The 12830-nt window shown below is 52.8% G+C and overlaps 1 protein-coding gene across 3 annotated transcripts in view; it reads right to left on the bottom strand.

Moving 5' to 3' along the window:
- The window catches only part of TTC21A (tetratricopeptide repeat domain 21A), a 36264-nt gene that overhangs the window by 22715 nt on the left and 719 nt on the right, over positions 1 to 12830 (bottom strand). For all 3 annotated transcript variants that reach the window (XM_030330348.1, XM_030330349.1, XM_030330350.1), the window contains exons 2-7: positions 11927 to 12056; positions 11282 to 11392; positions 10465 to 10631; positions 8981 to 9103; positions 6529 to 6686; positions 1949 to 2033 (exon numbers count right to left, since the gene is read on the bottom strand). In XM_030330348.1, coding sequence (XP_030186208.1) covers positions 1949 to 2033; positions 6529 to 6686; positions 8981 to 9103; positions 10465 to 10631; positions 11282 to 11392; positions 11927 to 12056 — 774 coding nt within the window. The remainder of the gene's footprint in view (positions 1 to 1948; positions 2034 to 6528; positions 6687 to 8980; positions 9104 to 10464; positions 10632 to 11281; positions 11393 to 11926; positions 12057 to 12830) is intronic.

Below are 12830 nucleotides of genomic sequence, written 5' to 3'. Positions count from 1 at the left end.
TGGGTTCAACTGGACTGGGGTGGGCCCAGGCACCAGTATGATTTCAAAGCCCCGTAGTGGAACTTTCAGGAGCTTATGCACCCAAGAGCTGGCAGTGCCCCTTTGTTCATGGATTTGCGAAGAGAAGTTGCCCTTTCGGACCCACCCGGCCAGAGCCAGAAGCCAGCTGTCATGGTGCCCACACAGCGGCTGACCAGGCCGGCGGCACATCACCTGGGCTGGCCCAAGAGCAGATGGTCATGGCGAGTCCCTGGCCTCGAGCCTCTGCTCCATGGTGACATGAGTCACCACACTGGTGCCCCTTGTCATGCCAGTGAATCCTCTCAAAGGCCCTGGAAGTCAATAGAGCTGTCTGAATTGTCCAGTCCAGCAGACAGAGGGTCAGAAAGGTTAGGTAATTTGCTTGAGGTCACTCAGCCAACCGGGTGACTGACTCCAAAGCCTCTGTCCTTTCTGGTTGACTCCTCTGTCCATTCCCTACCGAGGAGTGAGGAGCGGGGAGTTCTTAGTTCCCGGTTGCAAAGAAGTGCCAGGAGTGAAACCCGGGATGGGGCAGGTCTACTCTGCTCAGTCAGTGCAGAGCAAGCTTAGCACTGAGCAGCCTGGGCCAGGGAGAGGTGGGGGGTGAAGGAGGGGCATTCAGACAACTCTGCCCTTAGAATTAACCCTCAGGCCCCGGGAAGGCCTGCCCAAGGCTCCTGGGTTGCATAAAGTTGAAGACAGGCCCATCTGTTCTCTGGTTCCTACCCAGCGATGGTGCTGGGGACTCTTTTGAGGGTTCCTTCTAAACATGGACTGTACCCTCTGTCTCACCCCACCGCACAAAACCCACAATCTCAGAGCTGCGCATAAGGAACCGGAAGCTTCTTCTTCCTATCATGACCCCTTAGCGACTCCTGATTTGCCACGCTTTTCACAGAAGCAGTGTATTTACTCAAAAGGCAATGTTATGGGTTGAGAATGCAAACTCTTCTTAAAGATAAAAACCTATCCTGGTATTGAGGTTTTCATGAAGAACTGTTTCTGTGTTTGGGGGCTGTTTTGGGTTTCTGTGGAACACTACAGGGCTTAGGAGCAAGTTTGGGGCTAGGCTCTACCTGGCCAATACCTGCTTTTTCTGCAGACCTACATCATTGGAAACGCCTAATAGAGTATATGTGGGGTTTCCTTTATTCACAGAACTATGTGTTCGACAAGACATCTATCTGCTAAAACTCTGCGAAAGACCCAACAAATTTAAAAAATCTTAGGTAGTGGAGTACCCCAACAATCTGTACAATTCTAGGGTGTGCTGGTTTAGGGGTGAATATGATTTGGACTCATTCACATTCAGAGGCTGTTTGAAATTGAGAACGAGGCAGATGTATCTACTCTGACCCCAAACGTGGCCCTAAGGTACAAAAATTGGATCCCAAAGACTACAGGTGGGGAATTTTTGAGGTACGTCCATATTCAAGTGGAGATCAAAGATGCCCAACAGAAAGAACTCTGGGTTATTTTGAAGATTAGATTTGGACTTAGGGGGAACTATGGTGATTGGCAGTGGAAGGAATCACATGTGAAAATCCTTACATAAACATTTATTGACTTAAAAAAAATTTTTTTTTAAATGGCATTTTGTGACATCAGGCACTGTTCCAAGCTCTCCCGTTTGTCATCCCGTTTAATCCTTATAACAACCTCACAAAGTGGTGGGAATTTTCTCCACTTTATGAGTGAGGATCCCAAGGCTTATCCAGGTGAACCCGAACCACAGTCAACTTCACTGCCGACCCAAAGAGCAAACCAGAGGACTTCCCCTTGACAGGGAGTAGGAGGGAGGGAGGGAGGGAAGGAGCTGAGATCCAGGGAGCACCCTCCAAGACCCTGGGGATGAGGGCACTAAGAGGGCTTCCTCTCAGGCTGTGCGTGTTTCAAGGTCTGACTCCTGAGTCTTGAAAGAACTTACTATGGTTATGTTTCCTTCTCTTACAAGTTCATGCACAGCTAGGATTTGGCAGGCGTCAATATTGCTTTCATCTTTTTCTAGGATTCTGAAATAGGAAGAGGAACCCCATGAATCGAGAGTATTCACAGGCAAGGCCAGGGTGATGTGGCAGCCACTTCTGATTGTCTTGTATTATCCATTCTACCCTTCTCCTTCTAATAACAGAACTCCCAGGGCAGCACCTGGGTGGCTCAGTAGGTGAAGTGTCTGACTCTTGATTTCAGCTCAGGTCTTTTTTTTTTTTTTTTTTTTTTTTTAAATAGGCTCCACCCCCAGCGTGGAGGGAGACCAGGGCTTGAACTCACGATCCTGAGATCACGATCTGAGCTAACGCTCTGGAAAACAGTGTGCAGGTGCCTCAAAAAATTCAAAATAGATCTACCCCATGGCCCAGCAATAGCACTGCTAGGAATTTACCCAAGGGATACGGGAGTGCTGAGGCACAGGGTCACTTGTACCCCAATGTTTATAGCAGCACTTTCAACAAGAGCCAAATGATGGAAAGAGCCTAAATGTTCATCAACTGACGAATGGATAAAGAAGATGTGGTTTATATATACAATGGAATACTACTTGGCAATGAGAAAGAATGAAATCTGCCAATTGCAGCAACGTGGATGGAACTGGAGGGTATTATGCTGATAAGTCAGTCAGAGAAGGACAGATATCATGTTTACACTCATATGTGGATCTTGAGAAACTTAACAGAAGACCATGGGGGAAGGGAAGGGGAAAAAAAAACCAGACAGGGAGGGAGGCAAACCACAAGAGACTCTTAAATACAGAGAACAAACTGAGGGTGGATGGCAGGGGGGAGAGGAGAGAGTGGGTGATGCACATTGAGGAGGGCACTTGTTGGGATGAGCACTGGGTGTTGTTTGTAAGCCAATTTGACGATAAATTATATTCATAAAAAAAAAAGATCTGAGCTGAGATCAAGAGTCAGATGCTTAACCAGTGAGCCACCCAGGTGTCACTTCAGCTCAGGTCTTGAGCTCAGGGCTGTGAGTTCAAGCCCTGTGTTGGGCTCCGTGCTTGGTGAAGAGCCTACTTAAAACAAACAAACAAACAAACAAACAAACAAACAAAATAGAACGCCCCACTTGGCTGGGCACTTGCTACCCAGAATAAACACTACATCTCCTAGCCTCCCCCTGCAGCTTAGGTGTGGCCCTGTGACTAAGTTCTGGCCAACAGGATGTGAATGCAAGTGTCCCATGTGACGTCCAGCTGTATCCTCACAGCATATGCCTTCCATTTCTTCTCTTTCCTCCTTCCTACTGGCTGACATGTGGGCCATGTGAGCCGCATCTTAGATAGAGTGGCAAGAAAGAAGGGGCATGGGACCCTCCAGAGTAGTGTTGCTGTCCCTGTCCTGGGCAACCACCTGAACTTTTACCTGACAGAGGAATAACCTTTCACGTTATTTAAGTCATGTGTCTGGGGTGTCTTTGTGACAGAGGCCATTCATATTGCAGCGAACACAGGCGTGATTATCGTACCATGGTCCTGGGGTGGCGGAGAGGTGCCTGGGGGCAATCCGTGGCTGTCAGATGGAAAGGGAACCTCGCTTTCCATCATGTGTTTCATTGTGAACATGCGGTTTCTGGTCATACGTACTGTGGGGTTTTCGATGTTCTGTTTCTTTATAGGAAATTTCATATATTTTTCAGCCTGCTCAGGGATGGCCTTCTGCTTAATAGAGGGTTACTTTAGGGGCGCCTGGGTGGTTAAGTGTCCAACTTCAGCTCAGGTCATGATCTCACAGGTTGTGAGTTCGAGCCCCGCGTTGGGCTCTGTGCTGACAGCTCAGAGCCTGGGACCTGCTTCCGATTCTGTGTCTCCCTCTCTCTCTGCCCCTCCCCCACTCACACACACACACACACACACACACACACACACACTCTCTCTCTCTCTCTCTCTCTCTCTCTCTCTCAAATAAACATTAGAAAAAAGAGTGTTACTCTAATGAACACACAAAATTCTAACATGATTAGTTAGGCACAGTTAACATTCAAACAGTTCTAACCATTCATGGTGATTCTGAAGGTACTCACCAAAAACATTTGGATATTTAAAAAAAACTTAAAATTAAAAAAAAATTATTTATTTAGAAAATTTTTTTTAATGTTTATTTATTTTTGACAGAGAGAGACAGAGAATGAGCAGGGGAGGAACAGAGAGAGAGGGAGACACAGAACCCGAAGCGGGCTCCAGGCTCTGACCTCTAAGCACAGAGCCTGATGTGGGGCTTGAACCCACGAGCCGTGAGATCATGACCTGAACCCAAGTCAGTTGCCTAACCGACTGAGCCACCCAGGCTCTCCTAAAAAATTTTGTTTTAAAGAGAGAGAGAGAACCAACAGGGGAAGGGCAGAGGGAGAGGGAGAGAGGGAGAGAGAGAGAGAGAGAATCCCAAGCAAGCTCAGTGCTCAGCACAAAGCTGGTCTCGATCCCATGACCCTGAGATCGTGACCTGAGCTGAGATCAAGAGTCAGATGCTCAACCACCTGAGCCATCCAGATGTCTCCCCCCAAAAAAACTTTTAAATAACTTATGCACTAAAGAAGAATCAGAGTGGATATTAGAAAATTCTTAGAGCCAAAATGATCCTGAAAATATATGCATCCAAATGTGTAGATACTACTAAAAATGGTGCCTTGGGGGACATCCACAGACTTACACACTGATATTCTAAAAGAAGATTGAGAATGGATCAGACAGGCATCCACCTCAAGAGCTGAACAGCCCTTGATCCAACAAGAGCAGAACAGCCCCAAAGGAAGAAGTCACTGGAAATCATAAAGAGCAGACATTAATGAAGTAGAAAACAGAGATGCAGTAGAGACCATTAACAAAACTCAAAGCTGCATCTTTAGAAAGACCAATAAGGGGGCTCCTGGGCGACTCAGTCGGTTACGCGTCTGATCTTGGCTCAAGTCATGAACTCATGGTTCTTGAGTTCGAGCCCCACATCGGGAGCCTGAGGCCTGCTTCAGATTCTGTGTCTCCCCCCGCCCCGTGTCTCTCTCTCTTTCTCCGTGTCTCCCTCTCTCCCTGTCTCCCCTGCTCCTGCTCTGTCTCTCTTAAAAATAAGCATTAAAAAAAAAGTTTTTGAAAAGACTAATAAAAGAAATAACTTATTCTAATGTTGACGAAGGAAAACAAGAGGACAGGGAAAAATAAATAATATTAGGGATGGAAAGAGAAACACACGTAGAGGGGGGCAGAGATTTAAAAAAAAAAAACAAAAGCAATGGGGGCTAGGCGCCCGGCTGGCTCAGTGTGAAAAGCAGGAGACTCTTGATCTTGGGGTGGTGAGTTCAAGCCCCACGCTGGGCGTAGAGATTACTTAAACCAACAAACAAACTTAAAAAGATAAGTTCTGGGAGCACCACTACCTGGGAAAACCTCCAGGAGGGCAGGCATCGGGTGTGGGGCTCAGCCCTTTGGCACTGAACACCGGGGCAGGGGGGCTGGGCAAGGGAGGTGGTGGCTTTCGGCCAGGTGTCCCCAGGTATCCCGCTGGCCGAAGGCCAGGCCTCCAGAGCAAGCTCTTGAGCTAGCTCCCGCCAAGGACACTGGCCAGGTATCAGCCAGGCCCACACAGGCACCGCACGTGGGGGCCCCCGCGGGCCGAGCTGGCAGGAATCCCGTTCATTTGTGACCGGCCGCCTCTCTCGGAGACGCAGATATCAGTGAAGATCATCAGAGACATTACCGTCCGTCCACAGCGGGGCAAGGGGTCTGCTTGCGATTTGTTTTGTTCTTGAACTGTGTGGGGTGTATTACTACCACAATTCAGTAACGCTTCACAGTGATAACTTGTGATCGCTCGGAGAAAAAAAAGAAATTAGCCTGCGACTCTCTTTGGGGGAGAACATTTAGAGTTACTTAATAGAAATAGTTGAGGCGCTAAGAGTTTAAAGAGAGAGGCTTCAGTTTATCTAGAAAATCCCATCCTCAGAAAACCTTCCATCAGACAACCCTTCCCCTGAAGTGGTCTTGTTTTCTATCGACGAGGACAGCGGTCCCAGGTCACCCTGACGAGGTGCCTGGCTTCCACGTGGCCCAGGGACTCCCTAGAGCTGGCCGTCTGGCTGACGTGCCCAGCCTCAGCTAAGTCACCGGGGACCTCTCCCCCTGAAGCTTTTATCACAGTATATCATACCCGTAGTTGAAAACAATTAAATAGTGCAGCGGTCCCTTTACTCCCCCCTGCCCTCCTCTCCTTAGAGACAACTGCTTGTCGTCCCATAACCTGGCTGCTTTGGGTTCTTTGGGTCGTTCCCTCCAGCGCCCTCCTACACGATCAGCTCGTGCCTCTAGATAATGCCCAATTCTCTGTGTGTCCATCAGACCGCGTCCTCCCTGCCCTCCCCGTGTGATCGCATCACCATTCATACCTCCGCAGTCAACAATAGTCACTTTTTTGTCTTGTTCCGTCAAATACATGGCGTCTCCTATCTCCCCAGCTCGTACGATGGGACCCTATCAGCGCCCTCGGCTGGCAAAGAAAGGAAGCGACCCCCGCCCCTCACCTGTGTCCTGTTTCTACCGCCTGCTCCCAGTCCTGCCGAGCCAAGAACAGCCGCATCTTTAGGACGAGGGCGGGCAGGAAGCTCCCCGAGGTGCCGGTGATCTGGTTCACCACCTCCAGGGCCTCCGAGTAGTTCTGCTGCAGCATGAAGTATGTCGCCTGTTGAAAGCCCAAGAGAGGAGTCTCCATCGGTGCCCACGAAGGGAGGGGGCGGTGTCAGTGTCTCTGCCAGGACAGGAGCAGAGCCTGACACGTGGGCACTGTAGGCCCCCTCGAAGCCCCTGGGGAAGCAGTCAGCGCTCAGAGCGACAAATCAGGGTCCACAGCAATCTTGGGCTCCTGGACAGGCAAGGCAGGGGCTCCAGGGAGACGGGTGAGCCCCGAGCAGGCGTGGGATCCAGCAGGGCCACGCGAGGGGACCCGCTGGAGGGAGGCCCGGGGGTGCCGGGCACTTCTGAGTTCCACCAACGGCCCACTCGTTTCCCATTCGCTTTCTTTTCTAAATATATATTTTTTTAATGTTTATTTTTGAGAGAGAGAGAGGGTGTGAAGTGAGGGAGGGCCAGAGAGAGGGGGACAGAGGATCTGCACTGACAGCGGAGGGCCCCGTGCGGGGCTCAGAGTCACGAACTGCAAGATCATGACCTGAGCCGAAGTCAGATGCTGAACCCCGTTCGCTTTCTTCAAGCTTATTGCTGAAAACCGCTCAAAAAAACCGCTCACCCAGGCCCAGGGGCGGCTAGTGCTTGCAGGTAACCCCCTTAAAAAGCATCTTGTTTTTCTCTGTCAGGGCCCCCTGGGCCAGAGTTTGGCTTCTGCAGGCCAGTGTCAGCCACCAGGTTCTCCTGAGTGAGGCACGACATGTGCCTGAGGGGCAGAGGGCACTGCTCCCAAAGGACTTGAAACTGGGCTCTGAGGGGAGCTTTTGTTAGACCTTCGGCAACCCGCCCTTCCACGACTTATTAAGAACAAGAGGAGGACTGTTCTAGATGAAGGTTTATGCATACATGTGCTCACTGCAGCCCTCTTTCTTTCTTTTTAATGTTTATTTATTTTTGAGAGAGAGAGAGAGAGAGAGAGAGAGAGAGAGAGAGAGTGAGTCAGGGAGGAGCAGAGAGAGAGAGAGACACCGAATCCGAAGCAGGCTCCAGGTTCTGGGCTGTCAGCACAGAGCCCAACGCGGGGCTCGAACCCATGAACCGTGAGATCCTGAGTCAGACGCTTAACCGACTGAGCCACCCAGGGACCCCACTGCAGCACTCTAAGTATAAACTGTAGACGATCTCAGGGTCCAAACAACAGGAGATTGGGGTGACAAATTATATTGGGCCTAGGCGACAGGGGACTGGCTTGATGGAGATGTTCAAGGTGACATTTACATATGGTGGAATCTTACGTGAAGAAAAGGGAACCAAATGACAGGATGCCCTGTGATTACAGCTGTATTAAACATATTAAAGATGTCAATATTAAACATACCAAACAACGCTATCTCCTGCCCTGCGGAGGTGCTCAGTGGGAACCCTTTCAGGACCAGGAGAGCTGGCAGCTGACAGCTGACCCCTGTGGGGTCATCCGTGGCTAAAGGAAGCGGCCTCGTGCCAGGTCACACCCGTCCCCAGGGGGCAGCCCCCATCCAGCACGTGGTCAGGGAGGGGCCGCCCCAGCCCTAGAACCCCGACTCGGCTGAGGCCTGCGCCGAGTCATGATGCCACTTCTGTCACCCAACCCTGCTCCTGTCCCTTTCCCCACAGGTGCTGGTCCCAAGGGCGCCCCCCGATAAACCTCCAGCTCCAGGATCACCTTGGATCCTGCTTCCCAGAAAGCCCGGCGAGGGCACATGCGGAGCCGCGTGCCTAGAAGAAAGACTGGGAGACGCTGCCCTAAAATGGCCGCGTGAGTTGTCTGGAGCAGGGGGGCTGAGGATGTCGTTTTCATTCATCTTTTGACTTTAGTAGCCTTCTGTTTTGTTTTGTTTTTAAATGAGGACACGTTCACTTTTCTAAGATATATACAAAGAGAAGGGAATAAGAGGCTAGTTTTTCTTTCATAGGCTGATTCCTTGAGGGTCACATAAGAAAAAAGGAACTTCACTTAAGTGGAGATCAGAAAACATAAAACTTGCAACGCACCTCCCTCCTCTTATGGCCCACTGAATTTAACAGGTGAGAAAGGAGAGGCAGAGACAAAAGGACAGACCCTGAGAAGACCCCCCCCCCCTGCCCCACCCATGCAGAACAAGACGGGAACCCACACCGAGCCGAAAGGACTGTGAGAACCGAGTGGGCCCTGGGCTGCCGTGTGACCCTGACTGTCTCTGGGCCCCTGCTCCTCATCGGCCAGGAGAGGGCCTGGAGACAGAGCGTCTGGCCCGAAGTCCCCTGGTGGATCTTTGGCTCCAATGGCCCAGGCAGAGACAACCCCCCGCCCCGCCTCCGTCCCCCGCTGCCCACCTTTCCCATCAGCCCCAGCACATCTTTGGCGTCCTGCATTCCTTGTTCCAGGTACTTGATGGATTTCTTCACGATGTGGGGCTTGTCTGAGGTGAGGTCCACCCAGCCTCTGAGCACATAACCCTGGGATCAGAACAAGACAGAAGATGAAGTCCTTGGCCGCGCAGAGCCTCTTGTCCGACCCCTGTCACTCTCCACCCCCAGGCCCTGCCAGGCACACCTACTTGCAGACTCCAGGGCGGCCCTGCTCTCTCTCACTGTCAGGACTTCACTCTGATTGCTCCTTCCCAGCCCAGCCCTCCTGACCAAAGCCCCCTCACCCAGTCAACTACCACTGGTCTCTAAAGCTCAGCCTGGGAGGGCCCTCCTGTCAGAAGCCTTCCGTGACCTTCCAGGCTGGGCTTGGGCCCTTCCCTGGACCCCTGTGGCTCTGCTACCCCTACTGACACACTCCCACCCGTCTTGTCATTGGCTGTCTACTCAACACTGGGATCAGGGGGCCACCACTCCAGCCCTCTCCATGTCCTAGCCCAGCGCAGGGCCCGGCCTGCATGGAGGCAGGAACGAGCAGGGGCCATTGTGAGCTTGGGGGCCTTGCCAGTTCTGCTCCAGCCTTCACCCAGTCACTGCTGGATAGGCAGCCGGGCCTGGGAGGTGAGGTCCGAGGTGTAGTCGGACCACATTGCCCTGAAGCATCCCTCTGCCCTGGACCAGGGTTTCTCACTCTTTACCGTTACTCTCCTCCTAAGGAGCCTTTCCAGACATTTTCCCGAATCGTTTCCCCTCCCTCCAAGACATTTTAATATCACAGATATACTATCTGTTTATGTAGTGTGTAAATCTGTGTTTTATACTTTTTGGTTTTTTTGCCCCCACCCCTCCGTGTGTTATATAGTAAGATTTTTTTCACCCCCTCCTCCGGGAACCAATTTTCACCCCTTTGGGGGAGGGGGTGACATCACCCCTGCCGCGGTGGTGACTAGGCTGAGCCTAGATTGAGGCTTCAAACTCTACCATTAGTACAGATGCCCCACGTGTGAGATCCACAGCATGTGAGATCCAATATGCGATCCACGGTATGGGCCGCTGCTGACGGCCAGCAGACCCCTGCAAGAAGGCAAGGTAGGCCCACGGTGGAGACCGCTCATCTAGTTTGCCAAAAGAACCAGGAAATCTGGCCTTTTAGGTAAAAACCTTTTGGTTTCTCAGTGTCAGCAACTCATCCGAGATTTTAAAAACATACAGCCCCGGCTACGGAACACCTGTCTGCAGATTAGACTCCGGACACGTGCCAGCGTGTACTCGGCTGAACCCTGAGACAACGTGGGCGGGGGCCCCTGTGAGACCCAGGGTCTCGTCCGTGCTCACGTGCGGCCCTCTCCCAGTCCCCGGGGTGCCCCGGGGGGAGTAACGGTCACCCCAGGCTGATGTGTTTGGATGAGGCTTTCTGCAGCTGCTGCCCTCATGATGCCCGAGGCAGGTACCTCTCTGGGGCTGCTGGAAACTTTCAGCGTGCGGTCGATGTACTCCTTGGCCTTGTCACGGTGGCCCACGAGCCAGAGGAAGAGGCCGGCATAGTACAGGGCAGTTCCGCCGGCTGTCTTGCGGATTTCCTTCAGGCTGTTCTCGAGCTCCTGAACGGCTTCTCGGTCTGTGAATCCGAGAGGAGGGGGAGGGCAAGGCAGAGTGAGCAGGGCGGCCTGGCCCCGCAGGAGGCACTGAGGGCTCGGGGACCTCTCTGGCCGCTCTGAGCCTCCTCTAACACGCGGGAGACTCCAAGGAGCCCGGGCGCTGGAAACCCCAGGAGCCGCCCACGCCCGCACTTGGCTTTGCTGGCTGAGATGTATCTTTTCTCCTCTGTGCCTGGCAGCTTGCTGAGCAGACAGACCAAATCGAATCGCCTACCTCAGGCCCACAGTCCATCCTGGGAGGGGACATCGTGGTTCGTAGCGTCTTGGAATCTTTCCCTGCCTCTAGAGTGGTGGACATTAGGGGTGGGACTATTTACACCAACTCGATTCGCCCTCATCAAGATCTTGGCGAAGGAAAGAGGGTGTCTCCCCAACTCTTGGGAGCTGGAAGGAGGACCCCTCCCGCTGTCACCCTCTCTGCGCATGGCTCCCACTCAGTCGGGCCTGGGCACGGGTCTTCCTTGAGGCCCCTGGGGGAGGGAATGGAAGCCCCTCCTCACTGGCCAACAGCATGTGCTGTCATCGGGGCACGTATCTCCCGCGGCGGCCCTTGGGGGCTGTATCTCAGGAGCGGGGCGGTCTCTGCCCCGCTGGGCACGGCCGCACTCACCGACAGCTGCACAGCACTTGTGAGCATAAATGAGGGCCATGATGGAGCACAGGGACACGTCTGGGTGGTTCCGGATGCTCTCCAGGTTGCTGATGGCATCCTGGATGCGCTCTGCAAAGAAGAGCCCACGTGGTTACGTTCCGGGGCTCCAGGCCCAGAGGGCAGGACGCTCTGCGGCAGACACGTGGGAACCCGTCGCGGAGCTGACCCGAGACTTGGCACCACCTGGCTCCAGCCAGAATCATTGGGCTAACTGGTCCCAAACGTCCCCAGTGGCCCAAGTTCCCTGAAGGGGCTGTTGGTACCAGGGTCCAGGCTGCAAGGGGCGGCTGGAGGGCTTGGAGCTCAGATGTACCTGTGAGTCCTCGCAGGCTGGGACTTCGGGCTGGGGGCCATTTCTGAAGAAAGGCCTCAGGGCATTCCCAGCCAGCTGCCCAAGAGCCACAAATCACATGTATCCCCCTGCGCCCAAACTAGATACGGATCACACAGCCATCTGCGGATTAACCTGGGAGTCTAGCCGCTGAACGTAAGACCTCTTCCGTGGGAAGGTGACTGGGGTGGAGGCAGGCATCCAGGCGGAGCCAGAGCGACAGTGCTGGGCTGGTGCCTGAGGTCGGGAGGCCGACACTGCCCAGTTCTTACCTTCTCTGAGGATCCCATAGGTTTTAAAGAACTGCAGTACGGGGTCGTTGCTGAATTTGTCCAGGCCCAAGGTCGCAGCTTGCTGCACGTGGTGGAAATACCGTTCCTGGCTGTAGTAAATGATCCCAGCCTGTGGGGAGGAAGTCACGGCTGCAGCAGCCCCAGTCCCTTCTCCGTCTCGGTTCTGACCCACTTTCTCCCCCGCTCCCTGCTCCTCCTCTGTTCCGGAAAAGGAAGAGAGAAAGGACGTTCAGGCCTCACTCTGTTCTTCCCCAGCCCCAAGAGCAACTCCATGCCATTCCCTAGGAAGGAGTCTGGAGGTGTTTGTGAATTATCCACAGATTATGGGTCAACGTGATGGAGAATTCAACTGAGGCTTTGTCTCAGGAAGGGAATAAGGGGAAAGAGAGAGGACAAATGATAAGAATGGTGACGCCACTCGTGAGAGTTGCAAGTTATTGTGGGTTAATCGCCTGTTGGGAACTGTATCTAGGGCTTTCCATCCATTATCCTATGCATTATTGTCTCCATAGCCTTCACAGTTAAAGAAGCTAAAGCCCATGCACAGTGTGGCTTCACAAAGGTCATGCAGTAAGACGGGCTGAGATGTCAAAGTGAAGTCTCACTTCCCCTAAAGGTTGTGGGTACGGGGGTTGGGGAGAGATGTGGTTGGGTTGTAAACAGCCTCGTGGGCCATTTGAAAGAGCTCAGACATCATCCTCAGGGTAATAGGAAGCAGCTAGAATGGGTTTAAGCGGGAGGAGGGATGTGTTCATATGTGTGTGTGTGGGGGGGGTGTGTGCGTGCGGATGGATGAGCAATGGCTCTGGTGCAGGGACTGCTCGTGAAGAGAGGTGAAGCAGAGAACTATGTGGGGTGGGGCTGGGGGTGGGGGTGGGGGGAC

Source organism: Lynx canadensis, chromosome C2 (genome assembly GCF_007474595.2).
Source record: "Lynx canadensis isolate LIC74 chromosome C2, mLynCan4.pri.v2, whole genome shotgun sequence".
Lineage (NCBI taxonomy): Eukaryota > Metazoa > Chordata > Mammalia > Carnivora > Felidae > Lynx > Lynx canadensis.
This window is presented reverse-complemented; position numbering and strand designations above follow the sequence as displayed.